The sequence below is a fragment of the Sceloporus occidentalis genome, unplaced genomic scaffold (genome assembly GCF_023333645.1).
Source record: "Sceloporus occidentalis isolate IW3139 unplaced genomic scaffold, rSceOcc1.0.p SCAF_3, whole genome shotgun sequence".
Taxonomy (NCBI): domain Eukaryota; kingdom Metazoa; phylum Chordata; class Lepidosauria; order Squamata; family Phrynosomatidae; genus Sceloporus; species Sceloporus occidentalis.
This window is the reverse complement of record NW_028316983.1, coordinates 245545506-245558659: the sequence shown is the minus strand read 5'-3', so window position 1 is coordinate 245558659 and position 13154 is coordinate 245545506. Positions and strand designations below refer to the sequence as shown.

The window sequence follows — 13154 nt, the reverse complement described above, 5'->3', positions numbered from 1 at the left end:
ATTTTTTTACAAAACCACACATCGGCTCAAATATTAGGGAGACACTTCTGAAATTATTTGTTCTTGTATGCCAGAGTGAAATAAGCAAAGGTTGTGCCTTCAGGTTGCCTGTCACCTTATGGTGACGCTATGAATTCCAAATGGTTTTCTTAGGCAAGGGATACTCAGAGGTGGTTTTGCCAGATCCTTCCTTCGAAATATGGACTACAGCATCTGGAATTTGTCGGTAGTCTCCCATCTCTGTACTATCCTGGGCTGACCCTGCTTAGCGTCCATGATAAGACAGGATCTAGTGCCTTAAGGGTATTTAGTGCTCTAAACAAATTTTTCAGGATTGGAAATGTGTAGGTTTTCATTACAAAGCACTGCACAGTGTTTGCTTCTTTGATCTAAAAGCAACAGGGTTGGACAAATGTGCACATTTTAATTTCCCTCTATTTTCATATTCAGTTTCCTCATTCCTGTTCTTTCTTATGCTGTTTTGTGCACGGTTTTCATAAATACACAAATTTTTTGTGAGCATGTTCTTCAAGTATTTCTTGTTGTTGTTTGCCTTCAAGTCATTTCCGACTTATGACGATTCTAAGGAGAACTTGAGAGCCAGTGTGGTGTAGTGGTTGGAGCACATACCATATCTCCAAGGACCAGGTTTCAAATTCCCACTTAGCCATGTAAACCCATTGGGTGAGCCTGGGCCAGTCTCACTCTCTCAGCCTCAGAGGAAAATAAAGGCAAAACCCACTGTGAAGAGATCTTGCCAAGAAAATCCAGTGATAGTATTGCAAAAGTTGAAAATTGCTTGAAGGCACACAAAACAACAAGGAAAATCTATCACAGGTTTGTTTGTTTGTTTGTTTGGCAAAACCATTATACCACACTTACTTTCATTCTTCGAGTGTACACATACTCATATACATTTTTGTTCTGAAAACTAGATTGCAAAAATTCAAGGAATTGGAGATCCTGAAGCATCATGGCATTCTGCTTTGCATAATGAATAAAAACTGAATTCAGCGCATTCTTGTCAAAATCCAAAGACAAACAACACCCCCTCTTTTATTCTCAGTCCTTAAGAGGCAATGCAAACTTGTTTGGAAAAGGGTTGTTGAACAGCAGGCTAAATTGTGTCTCCCAGTGGCTTCCTTATGGAACCAGTGGCTGGGTGAATGCTTGGCAACCTAGTACAGATACAAGCATTTCATTATTCACCTAATGCATTTGGCTGGACCTGTATGTCCCCATTTTGAAGAGGTTGAAAATTACCCCCATGACTCACCCAGGTCAGGACTGAAGACCCTTCTGGCCCTTCAGGGTGGTCCTAGCATTGCCAGATCAGGACTCTCCTAGGTCCTGAAATTTCAGGGTCAAACCCTGAGACGTAGGAACAACTCCTTGTGATATCACAAGTATATTTCCTGTGATCTTGGAACCCTAATGTTGTTGTTGTTGTTGTTGTTGTTGTTGTGTGCCTTCAAGTTGTTTCTGACTTATGGTGACCCTAAGGCAAGCATATCATACATAGAGCATTTTGGGGCTGAGAGGGTGTGAAACACCCAAGGTCACCCAGTGGGTTTCCATGGCTGTTTCAATGCTTTCAAGGAAAGAATTCCAATGCATTTGGAATTGCCTATGTAAAAAGAAAGAGGCAAGAAATGAAGATGCAACACCCAGGAAATGCGATCTTGACTCTTAAAGGCATTTTTCTGTTATCTCTCTCCCCCCCCCCCCCTCTCTATCTAGCTATCTAGCTATCTAGGCCTTGCAACTTCTGCTCTTTTGAGAGAGTTCCCTCAATGGTGCCTTGCAAAGCCAGTCAACTGTTGTTACTGTTGTTGTTGTGTGCCTTCAAGTAGCTTTTAATTTGTAGTGACTTCATCATGGAGTTTTCCTTGGTAAGATTTGTTCAGAGAGCGTTTGTCTTTGACTTCCTCTGAGGCTGAGAGTGTGTGACTTGCCCAAGGTCACCCAGTGGGTTTCCATGGCTGAACGGGGATTTGAACCACAATGTGACCAAAATATTCTGAGTGGGGACTAAAGACGCTGTGCCACTGCTAACGGTCAACCCTACCATCTGCAAATAGATGTGGAGCTTCTCTTCTCCCTAGAGAAATTCCTACCCTGTCAGAGTTTCTGTGCCCAAAAAAGGAAGGGAAATATGTGACAAGCTGTTTTCATGTGGCTTTATCCCAGTAGTTTTTAGAATTTAGCCTTTCAGAGGTTTTGGACTTGGTGCTGCTGTATGCCTTGAAGTTGTTTCTGACCTATGTCAACCCTAAGGCAACCCTATCATAGGGTTTTCTTGGCAAGATTTGTTCAAAATGGGTTTGTCTTTGCTTTCCTCTGTGCCTGAAAAATACGATTTGCCCAAGGTCACCCAGTGGGTTTCTATGGCTAAGCGGGAATTCGAGCCCTGATCTCCAGAGTCCTAGCTCAACACTGAAACTACTATACCACACTGGCTTTCAAAAGCTGCATTGTTGTTGTTTTGGACAGCTGGCTCCCAAATTCCTGACCATTGGCCACACTGGCTGCGGTTTCTGATAGCTAAAGTCTAAAATACATGGAGGGCCACCAGTTGAGAATCACTGCTGTATTGCATGTGTCCCCCAAAAAAGACCCCACAAAGAAATAGAATTGCCAAGCTAGTACCATCCCAATCCATGGTGATGCTGTGAAAATTATCCATCCGTCATTGTCATGTAGGATATTGTCATTAGAATATTGAGGGAAAACTAACAAAGAACACAAATATATACTTTTCAAGGTAGTGTTCTCATCCTGAGATTCCTTCCCTCATCCTGAGGGTGAGAGAAGATGATCTAAGCTTTAAGATTTGGGAACCTAATGAAGAATCTCACCTTTGCAAACCCAAGAATCAGCAGACACTCATTTTTCCCCACATTTCTATCACATCCCTAAATACAAATTGGAATACTTCCTCTAAAAGGCTAAAAAGGAGTGGACAGTAACCCACAGCAATGCTTCAAAGAAACAAGAACCTCCTGGATGTTCTACAGCTGTCTCGAGAACCTGAATGAATCCATTGGGTTTCAAAACAGAAGGAGATCCATAATTCAGTACAAGTTCATATACGTCGAATTTTAATATATTTTTAAAAAGGACATGCCACAAGCCTAAAGCTGAGTGATAAAACCACACACACATCAAAACTTCACAAGATAGAAACTTCCAACTCTCCTTTTCCTCCTCCCAATCAGAATCTCATAAGGGGAAGATTTCCCAAATCTAAAAAAAGTCCACAAGAAATAAATGTTGTAGTTCATGTGGGTATGGAGGAAGCTTGTTTTCTGCTGTTCCAGTGACAAGGACATTGAGCTATGGATTTGAACTATAGGGCAAGACATTCACCTCAACATTAGGAAGAACTTCATTTTGATAAGAACTGTTCAACAGTGGAACACTCGGCCTTTGAGGGTCGTGGAGTCTCCTTCTTTGGAGGTCTTTAAACAGAGGCTGATTAATGGCCATCTTTCTGGGGTGCTTTGATTGTGAGTTCCTGCATGGCAGAATGGGGTTGGACTTGATGGCCCTTGGAGTCTCTCCCAATTTTATGATTCTATGGGTCATGCTTTTTTTTAAAAATGAACCCCTTGTGTCCAATGAAAAAAAGTAATAATTAAAAACCCAACTGTATATTTGGGGAGTGGGGGCATCTCTGGGAAGAATCACCAAGTTATGTAACCCTCCACGCTTGCTTACTAAGCCTCCCCATCGTGGCACCTTTCCCCTTCCTAATCATGCCTTGGCATCACCATCCTGTCATCTCCTTCATCCCAGTCTGAATGACGGGTTGGAGTTCCGGATAGGGAAACTCTGCCTTTCTAGAAAGGGAATCTCTTTCTTGGCTGGTTACATAAGCCCCCGGTTGTCCTTTTATGGCTCAGCTTCCTGCTTCATCCACCAGGAACAAGTGGAGCATCATCTGCGTCTGTGGGCTGGGCGAGTGATTAAGCATCTGATTCAGGCTTACTAATTGGCAGGTTTGGCGATGGGTGGACTTAATGTGTTGGAAGCCCGGGATGGGTAGGACACCCCCTCCCCAACCCTATTAACCCCCGTACACACAAAAAACACAGTCCCCCCTCCAAAATAAGCATCCTTGTGGTCACTGTCATTAGTGCCCTGTCACTCCATGTGCTGCACCCTAATTCCCACTTCCGGTTTGAAAAACAAAAACATGCACCCTTTCCTGTCCAGTAACACTCCCCCCCCCCCATATCTTTTTGCAAAATTGTACAATGTTGCTTCTCTGGGTACATGTGCAGCTTCTGTACCTATATGTCAGAGGAACGGACTGGCAAAACCATTATTGGGTATTTTTTGCTTGAGAGAACCCTATGGAATTCATGGGGTCACCATAAGTCAGCGGACAACTTGAAGGCACATGCACACATTCTCTCTGTGTGGTGCATGTGTTTAACACACACAAACATACAAAGAGAGACAGAGAAAGAGATGTGGTGGAGAGATGTAGGGGACAGCATGAATGGTCAACCTTTTGTTGGCCAGTGGACTGTGACAAATTGCATTTCAATCTCTTGCCCCCTTTTGTCAGGGGTCACTTGGAGAGAGTGGCTTAATGAAGACCTTGCAGAGTTAACAAGGCTGGGAGATGAAGAAGTCCTTTCTCCATCTCTGTCCTTTGTAAGCAAGGGATGTGCAGGCAAGAGGGGGTGGCGGTGGAGGATGAGAGCGAGGGAGGTGAGGGGACTGTCATGCTGGTGGTAGGGGGAGAGAAAAGGTAAGAATTACTCATCCATCCATCCAACTGTCTGCAGAACCTTTAAAAGTGCTTCTCGCCTCAAGTCTGGAGCTGTGTGGGAGGGGGTGGGCAAAGCAAAAGGATGGGGGAGGCAGGGAGATTTGCCAGGAGCTATGTTTTCTACTGAATCTTTCCCAGCCAATCAGGAGCCAGCTGGCAATGAGCAAAGAGGACTGGCTACACCCACAGAGGGAGCTGCATGGAGTATAAGTATTGGTACCCATCTGAGCAAGTGACAGATCACAGAGAGAAGCCGAATAGCTCTCTCTGCTTTGCAGCTCCCAGAGATTCAGAGCCCTTGTGATTGGGAAGTTCGCAGAAGAAAGGAAAGGCAGAAAACAGCATTGGCAGAGGCACTGGCAAGAGTTTGCGGCTTTGCATCTTCTCAAGGAGGAACACAACCTGCCAGGGTCAGGGATCAGTGGCAACGGGCAACCAACGGACCCAGACCTGACAACTTTCTTCATTTGTTTGTTTCTCCTGGACTTGGACGGCTGTAGCGCAAGTGGACCCAGACGGCGACTCTTTCTGGGTTGATTTCTGATTCAGTTGTGTTTGTGGTTTTGTAGAGGGAAATAGGTAGTTCTCTTCAGGACAGGTTGGTGGCAAAGGGGTCGCTTAAAAAGGGTGAAGGTACAGTTAGGCTATAGCTGCAGAGCTAGCAACTATGCAGTTGGAGAACTTCAATCACGGGAATATCCACTCTTTCCAGGGCCACCGTGGGGTGGTCAACAACAACAAGCCCAATGTCATCCTTCAGATAGGAAAGTGCAGGGCAGAGATGTTGGAGCATGTCAGGAGAACCCACCGGCACCTCTTAACCGAGGTGTCGAAACAGGTGGAGCGGGAACTGAAAGGCCTGCAGAAATCAGTGGGGAAATTGGAGAACAACCTGGAGGACCATGTCCCCTCAGCTGCTGAGAACCAGCGGTGGAAGAAATCCATCAAGGCCTGCTTATCTAGGTGTCAGGAGACCATTGCCCATTTGGAGAGGTGGGTCAAGAGGGAGATGAATGTGTGGAAGGAAGTTTTTTTCCGCCTGGAGAAATGGGCTGACCGTCTAGAGTCTGGCGGGGGGAAGTACTGCCATGGGGATAATTCCAGGCAAACTGTCTCTGTTGGGGTAGGAGGCCCTGAGATCAGGCCTAGTGAAGGGGAGATTTATGATTATGCCCTAGATATGAGTCAGATGTATGCCCTGACACCACCTCCAACAGGGGACATCCCTGTGGTGCCTCAACCTCATGAATCCTATCAGTGGATCACTGCCCCAGATGATACACCACCTTCTCCAGTGGAGACCCAGATTTTTGAGGACCCCAGGGAGTTTCTCACTCACCTGGAGGATTACTTGAAGCAGGTAGGTGGGACTGAGGAATACTGGCTCTCTCAGATTCAAAACCACATGAATGGCCCTGCTAAAAAGTGGTGGGAATACAAGCAGGACTCTGTCAAGAACTGGCTGGAGTTCAAGAAAGAGTTCCTTCAGTATAGTGAGGGCACCCTGACAAGGGATGCTATCAAGAGGGAACTGGATCTCCCTCAGAAGGAAGGGGAGCCCTTAGACCAGTTCCTCTGGAGAAAGAGGGACCTCTATCAGACCCTCTATGTTGAGGCTGAGGAGGAGGAGGTCATCCAGTATGTGGTAGGGACCCTCCAACCCAAACTCAAGCGTTTCCTTAGCCATCCCTACCCTAAAACTTTAGAACAGCTGATCCAGAGAGGGAAGGAAGTTGAGGGCAACATGGATAACTCTGAGGACCCCAGTCCTCAAAGGACCCCAGACCACCAGCTAGGAGATTCAGTGGAAATTTTGCCTCCTTCCACCACTTCTAGTCCTGCAGCGAGTGACAGGACTCAGCCAGAGATTTCTGTCCCACCAACCACAGTGATATGAGCTGTGTAAGGAGACAAAAATGATCCAGATGGGAGCTGGAGGCTTACTTAGGATGATTGTTTCCTATCAGCAGAAACTTTCAGCCATGAATGGTCTGATGATATTCTCAGTCCAATGGCCGATAGAAGGAGAATTGCCTATTCTTTGAGGTGGACCATGTGGAGAACATGGTTTGCCTGAATCACTCAAAGGTGATACAAACTGGAGTACTAATGGCTATTTTGATGATATTTTTTTAAAGCCATTACAAAGGCAACCAGTTCATTCTCTGTGGCAGAACTGGCTACCTTCCTTTTGGCATTGGTTGCCAAGGGAATTAAAGAGGCACAATAGAGGATTCTTCCTACTTATAACCAGTCCTGTCCTTCAACATGCTTTTCCTCCCAGGCATTCTCCCTTGCTTTCAGGAATCTATTCCAAATGCTTATTGCTTACCTCTGTATTAATCAATGGGCTAACTCTCTGGAAAGCCACTGGTTTCTGCTTTCCTTCCATTTCCTCCAGCTTATAGTGTGAGATCCTAAAAGACTGGAGGACTTTTTGCAAGTTGCCTCCAGAAGCTCACCAGGAGTTTCAGCCATGAAATTAACCCAATGCCTGCTCTCTCCCTACTCCAAGTGGGTCTTGGGCTCTGACCTGATTATTCAGGGCTTTCAGTTCCAGAAAAGCCATTTTCGCTATACATTCAACAATGGATGAGAGCTAGACCTAGGTTATTTACTTCCCTACCTTCTAGACTTTAGGAGAAGAGGGGTTAGCCAGGGTGGGATACCTACTTTGCTCACTCATTAGGGCGCTAAGATGTTCTTTCCTTGTGGCTAGATCACTAGCAGGAAAAGGGAATATGCTATCAGTTATCTCGAGTGACTCAAGATTGCACTCCAAAGCTATACCAGAGTTATACTCCTAAATTATGTTAAAGCAGGGTGGGTGGGATATACAAACACAGCTTGAATTCAGATGTGAAGCTGTCCACATCTCTGCCTCAAGACAACAGAGACACTGCATTCATGCTCTCCTACTTTCTTGCTTGAAAGACAAACTGGACACTTTAGTGAGCTATCAATGCTGCGATATCTTCAGTGCCGTGCTAGCTGAGCTGATAGATTTTCCCCTCATAATCAGACTGATTTTAGAAATGAGTGCTTGAAGAAACCTCGGGTCTCATTGCGTTCCTTGATGCTGAAAAGTGAAAGGCCAGCAACTTTAAAAAACTTAGCTGGAGAGAGAGTGAGAGAAAGAGAAAGAGGGAACTGAAGCAAAAGTTTGTAGCACAGAAATTCTGCGCCCTCTAGAGTTCTAGAACTGCAGGAAAGAAGCTTTTGCTGCCACTCAGGTTGTTGGACTAGTCACTGCATATATGACTAGGAGCATTGACCAACCAGAAGAGGTGAAAGAAAGAAAGTAATAGAAGAGAAAACATGCCTGAAGACAGCTTCTGCTCCCTTTGCCGTAAGAGAAGCAATGAAGAACCACTGTGTGCAAATTGTCCTGAGAGCCTCTGGGATGTGACTCCTTTCCCTAGGCTACAGGTAAGATTACTCCTCCTTGGCCTATCTCCTGTTGACAGTTGTAAATGGTGATGGATGAATATAATTCCCAAGTTTAGTCCTTGCAAGATTGAGCAAAATCCTCAGAGTCAGAGGGTATTATTTTAGAGGCTGAGAACTGGCAGGGAAGAGATGGTAGTCAGGGAAACTGGAGATGCCCTCTCCATTGTTGGCCCATTGATAAATTAGCAAAAGAGATTTGTTAAAATCAAGATTGATGTGGGTTGGGGAAGGCATAAGGAAAGAATGGCCCAAACCCCTACTGCCACTCTTCTCAGAGTTAAGAGAAAATAGAGCTGGGAGAGTTCCTAGAGATTGTCTAGCTACAACTTTACTAGTTAGAGCTGGGACAACAGTATAACTTGAGAACACTTCATCATTCGCTCACCAGAGGACTGGGTAGATGGTAGCTGTCATTGAGTACTCCAGTCTAAAGAGGTCCAGAGTCCTCATGTCCCTTCTCTTCCTTCACTCCCCCAGACCCAAGAAAGATTTTACAATAAATGCTGTAAATGAAGGAAGAGTTAGTCATTTCCATTTGTTTACATGTTGTTCTCTGGCTGCCAAAATCAAGACATGAGAGAATTGGGCCAGTGGGCACAGGTAGGCAGCAACTCGGTCTCTGTGCATCATAGTGCATTCTCTACTGTGACAGCAGAAACTGGAATTTGAGGTTGCTCAGACAGAAAAGTAAACAGTGCTAAAATGCAAGACATTGTGTGTCTCGGAAGCAAGACCAGCTCACAGTGTATGACCTGCTTTTTTCTTGCAGTGACTCATTCGAGAACAGCTGCGAACTAAGCACTTCCTGAATCACATGTGGAGCAGAGATGAATATGGAGAGGAGCCTCAGAAAACAACCCAGCATGCACCAGGGCTGGATGGACGTCAGAATCCAAAGGCTTCTGCAGCCCCTACAGAGAGATTGCCTGGAGAAGGTAATGAGCTTTCTTGGCTTGCATGGCTACATCCTGGCCCCTGCTATGAGATGCTAGCTCTGAATGCCCACTGTACTTATTAAAAATCCTTCCCAATGGAAGAAAACATTTAGGTTCCACCTTGGTGGAACATCATGTTGGAGAAGAGATGCTAGAGTTTCTCCATTTGGGGAGAGGTCCCTAAGGAGGAGGATTGAGTTTTCAGGGGAATGTCAGGAATGGGCTCTGACCCTGTGATATCCCTTCCAAATATTAAAGATGTCACCTCTAGATTGCCTCTCTTTCTAATGTACTCCAAGAACTCCAAGGTTCTATTCATGTGGAAATTACTTGTCACAACTTTCCCAGGCTTTAGGCTATCTATTCTAGTCTTCTTCTTTCCTTAATCCACCATCTAATCTTTGCTTCATTCTTTTATTGTAGGATGTTCATTTCTTTCTGCAACTATGAAGCCATCTCTTTGTTTGTCTGACTCCACACTTCCACCATGTGCTGAGAAGATGCATTCAGTTGTGAAAGTGCAGCTTTCAGAAATATGGAGAGAAGTGGCAGATGTGGGCAGCTGCTACAACTCTTGAGGCCAGAAAGGTCCCACGGATGCAGCCAGCAGAACAAAAATGGACATTCAATGGACCATACCCAGGAGAGAAGCAAGCAATGTCTCAAAATGACTACTACAGCAATATGAACTCTGTGGCTGGGGATGTCAAGGGAGGTTGAAGTTCTTCAGGTGTTGAATGCAGAGTTTCACTGGGGATGAGAAAATGATTGGAATTGGGGACAAGGGTGAGGAATTGGGGAGAGTGAGCTCAAGCTAAAAATCTATAGCCTGCTTAGTTGATCCAAGAGGTCAGTTAATATGTCTTGGTGGCCCTATTGCTCATGAGGTTTGACCAACTGAAGTTAAATGCTTTTTCATTTCTTCAGAAACAACATCTTGAAATTAAAGGTGTTTGGCTGAACTACAGAGATGGGTCCAATAGTCACAAGATAGCTGGTGATCATTCACGATGAATGGGTCACAGCTGTCTTTTCACATTGGTCACAGTGCCACAAGGAGACATTTTCTTTTGGCTTATGTGATATTCCTTTTTTGTTTATAGGGCTAAACTAAGGAAGCATAAACATGTAAACCACTGTATGCAGTATGCATTTACCAGATAGTGTTTTTGATGTTCAAATCGATTTCACTTCATGTTCCACCTGTCAAACAGGTTGGATTGGAGATGGTTTGGGATTTTATTTTCTTCATTTCTTCCAAACCTACATTGCTCTACATTAGGTGTGACTGTATACGAATGTCAACGTGCCACATCATACCATCTCTTCAACGTCTGGTGTGTTTGGTCATTTTTTCCAACTCAGAGCTGAGGAGACGTGATGCACCTTGAGCCATCAAAAGAAGAATATTTAGGGATAGGACAGTTATGTTAACTTTTTTAAAAAATGGATATCATTGAAACTTTGGAAAAACTGCTAGATTTTCAGCCTCAATATCCATGCTGGCCTCTTTCATTCCTTGCTATCTACAAACATTACTTGGAATAGCAACAACATGCGATCATAAGTCTTTGAACAGCTGGCCAATTCAATTGCTGGATCGCGACAATATCAATTGCTTCTAACCAGCAGGAGCTTTTTCTGTAGCACTTTTGTTCATATATCATCAGTTCTCGCTGACAAATGTGGGAGAACCATATTGAAAGGCATGAGTGTATGTGTTGTATCTGTGAAACCAAAAACATCTCTCCTGATCCTTTGCATAGCAGTTCTCCAACAAAGCTGCTTTCTAATTCTAGTTTTTATGACTGGGTCTCCTCAGTTTATTGTGGGTTGTACAGAAAGTAGAACTACTGATTCATTATGAATTTTCTTGCTATCTAGACTTGGGTGGGGGCTTTCTTTCTTTCTTTCTTTCTTTCTTTCTTTCTTTCTTTCTTTCTTTCTTGTATGCTCAGATCACTTGTATTGTATGAAGCCACTGACTCCTCATGTTATCACATTGGTGGTGACTCATCCGAGGCTGTGTCAGCCGCCGCTATAGTTTTAAACAAAATGTTATTCTTCACTTGCAAGCAATTGTAGCAAAAGTCTGTTCATAGCAAGGGCATTTTTGCTTTTCTAGATTTCTACAATAAAATATTGCAATAGATGCACAAAATAAGCATACTCCTGTCTCACATTCATTTCTATCCACAACAAATATGGCCTATTGTGTGTGGCATGGCTTATGGCATGAAACGCCAATGTCATATATGACAGGTTTGAATCTAGTTTGCTTCTCCATCTATGCAGGGAGGGTCTCTTTCATCTTACATGATTATATCACTTTGGTGCCATTTTAACAGCCATGACTACATCATATGGAATCCTGGGATTGGTAGTTTAAATGAGGTGTTTCAAACTCTCTACAAGAGAGCTGTAGTACAGCATAGGGGTCATTGGTAGCCAGCAGGGCTAATAATATAGTCTAAGACCACTTTATCTGCCATGGCTTAATGCTATGGAATTCTGCTATAATGGGGTCCAAAACACACTGCAAAAATAATCCAGTTCAAGAGCACTCGAAGTGCCCTTGCTCAGGGCTAAGGAATCTTGGGAATTGTAGTTTATTGTGGCACCAGAGCTCCCTAGCAGAGAAGGCTAAATGTCTCACAAAACTACAGTTCCCAGAATTCCCTAGCATCGAGCCAAGACAGTTAAAACAGTCTTAAAGTGGATTATTTCTGCCATGTTCTTTGGACCCTAGATGACTTAAAGGGAAATGACCCATGGGAATGGTGAGAGAACACACACAGTGGAGGAGCACACACTTGGAATGCCAAAAGTCCTGGGTTCAATACTTCCAATGAAAAGGATCAGGTGGATGGCAATATGTATAATTTGTTGTTGTTGTGTGCCTTCAAATAGTTTCTGACTTATGGTGGACCTAAGGTAAACCTATCGGGGGGGGGGGGTTCTTGGAAAGATTTGTTCGGAGGGGGTTTGCCATTGCCTTCCCCTGAGGATGAGAGCATGTGACGTGCCCACGGTCACCCAGTGGCTTTTAAGGCTGAGCTGGGAATTGAACCCAGTCTCCAAAGTCAAAGTCCAGCATTCAAACCACTAGGCCACATGGGTATCATAGAATCATAGAATCCCAGAGTTGGAAGAGATCCTCAAGGGCTATTCAGTCCAACCCATTCTGCCATGCAGGAAGACACCATCAAAGCACTCCTGACAGATGGACATCCAAACTCTGTTTAAAAATCTCCAAAGAAGGAGACGCCACCACACTCCAGCATTCCACTATTTGAACAGTTCTTGCTGTCAAGAAGTTCATTAGTTTCATCAGAGACAATGGATTAGGGTAGTAGATCTTCAGATATTTCACTGTCACATGTAACAATGAAGAATTCATAGTTTTTGTGGGAGTTTTGGGCCATGTGGCCATGTTGTGGGAGAATTTATTCCTGACATTTTGTCTGCATCTGTGGCTGGCATCTTCAGAGAAATGAGGACACTCCCTGCCCTCCACCCACCTAGGAATTCTGTGATTTGGTTGTTGCAGTTGTGCATTATGCATTGCATGTTCTGGTTGCACATTGTGCTTTGCAGTTGCACCTTATACAAAGTGCATTGAGGCTGTGCATTGCATATACTGCATTGTGAGTGCACATAATATATCATGCTTTGCCGTTTTACCTTGTGAGCTGGGCACTGGGTATCATGCACTGTGGTTGTGCATTCTGTATTGTGCAGTGAGGTTGCACATCCTATACTGTGCATTGTAGTTGTGCATTGTGCATTGTGGCTGCACCTCATGTATTGTGCATTGAGACTGTGCATTGTAGATTGTGCATTTGTAGTTGCACATATATTGTGCATTTCAGTTGTGAATTGCCTATTTGGCATCATGGTTGTGCATCATGTATTGAGGATTGTGCATTATACAACAACACCCAGTCATTAACATGCTTTTCATAATGTTATTATTCTACATGAGA

At 44.2% G+C, this 13154-nt stretch overlaps 1 protein-coding gene across 1 annotated transcript; it reads left to right on the top strand.

Annotated features, from left to right (window-relative positions):
- The first annotated feature begins 5038 nt into the window (after positions 1–5038).
- ARC (activity regulated cytoskeleton associated protein) lies at positions 5039–11332 on the top strand. Its single transcript, XM_089518064.1, has 3 exons — positions 5039–8212; positions 9003–9168; positions 9592–11332. Exon 1 carries the CDS (start codon positions 5451–5453, stop codon positions 6678–6680), a length of 1230 nt encoding a protein of 409 aa, XP_089374190.1. The 5' UTR covers positions 5039–5450; the 3' UTR covers positions 6681–8212; positions 9003–9168; positions 9592–11332.
- The last annotated feature ends 1822 nt before the right edge of the window (positions 11333–13154 follow it).

Bases quoted from the DNA above. Each gene is read 5' to 3' on its own strand.
- ARC (XM_089518064.1), top strand. From the start codon at position 5,451: ATGCAGTTGGAGAACTTCAATCACGGGAATATCCACTCTTTCCAGGGC.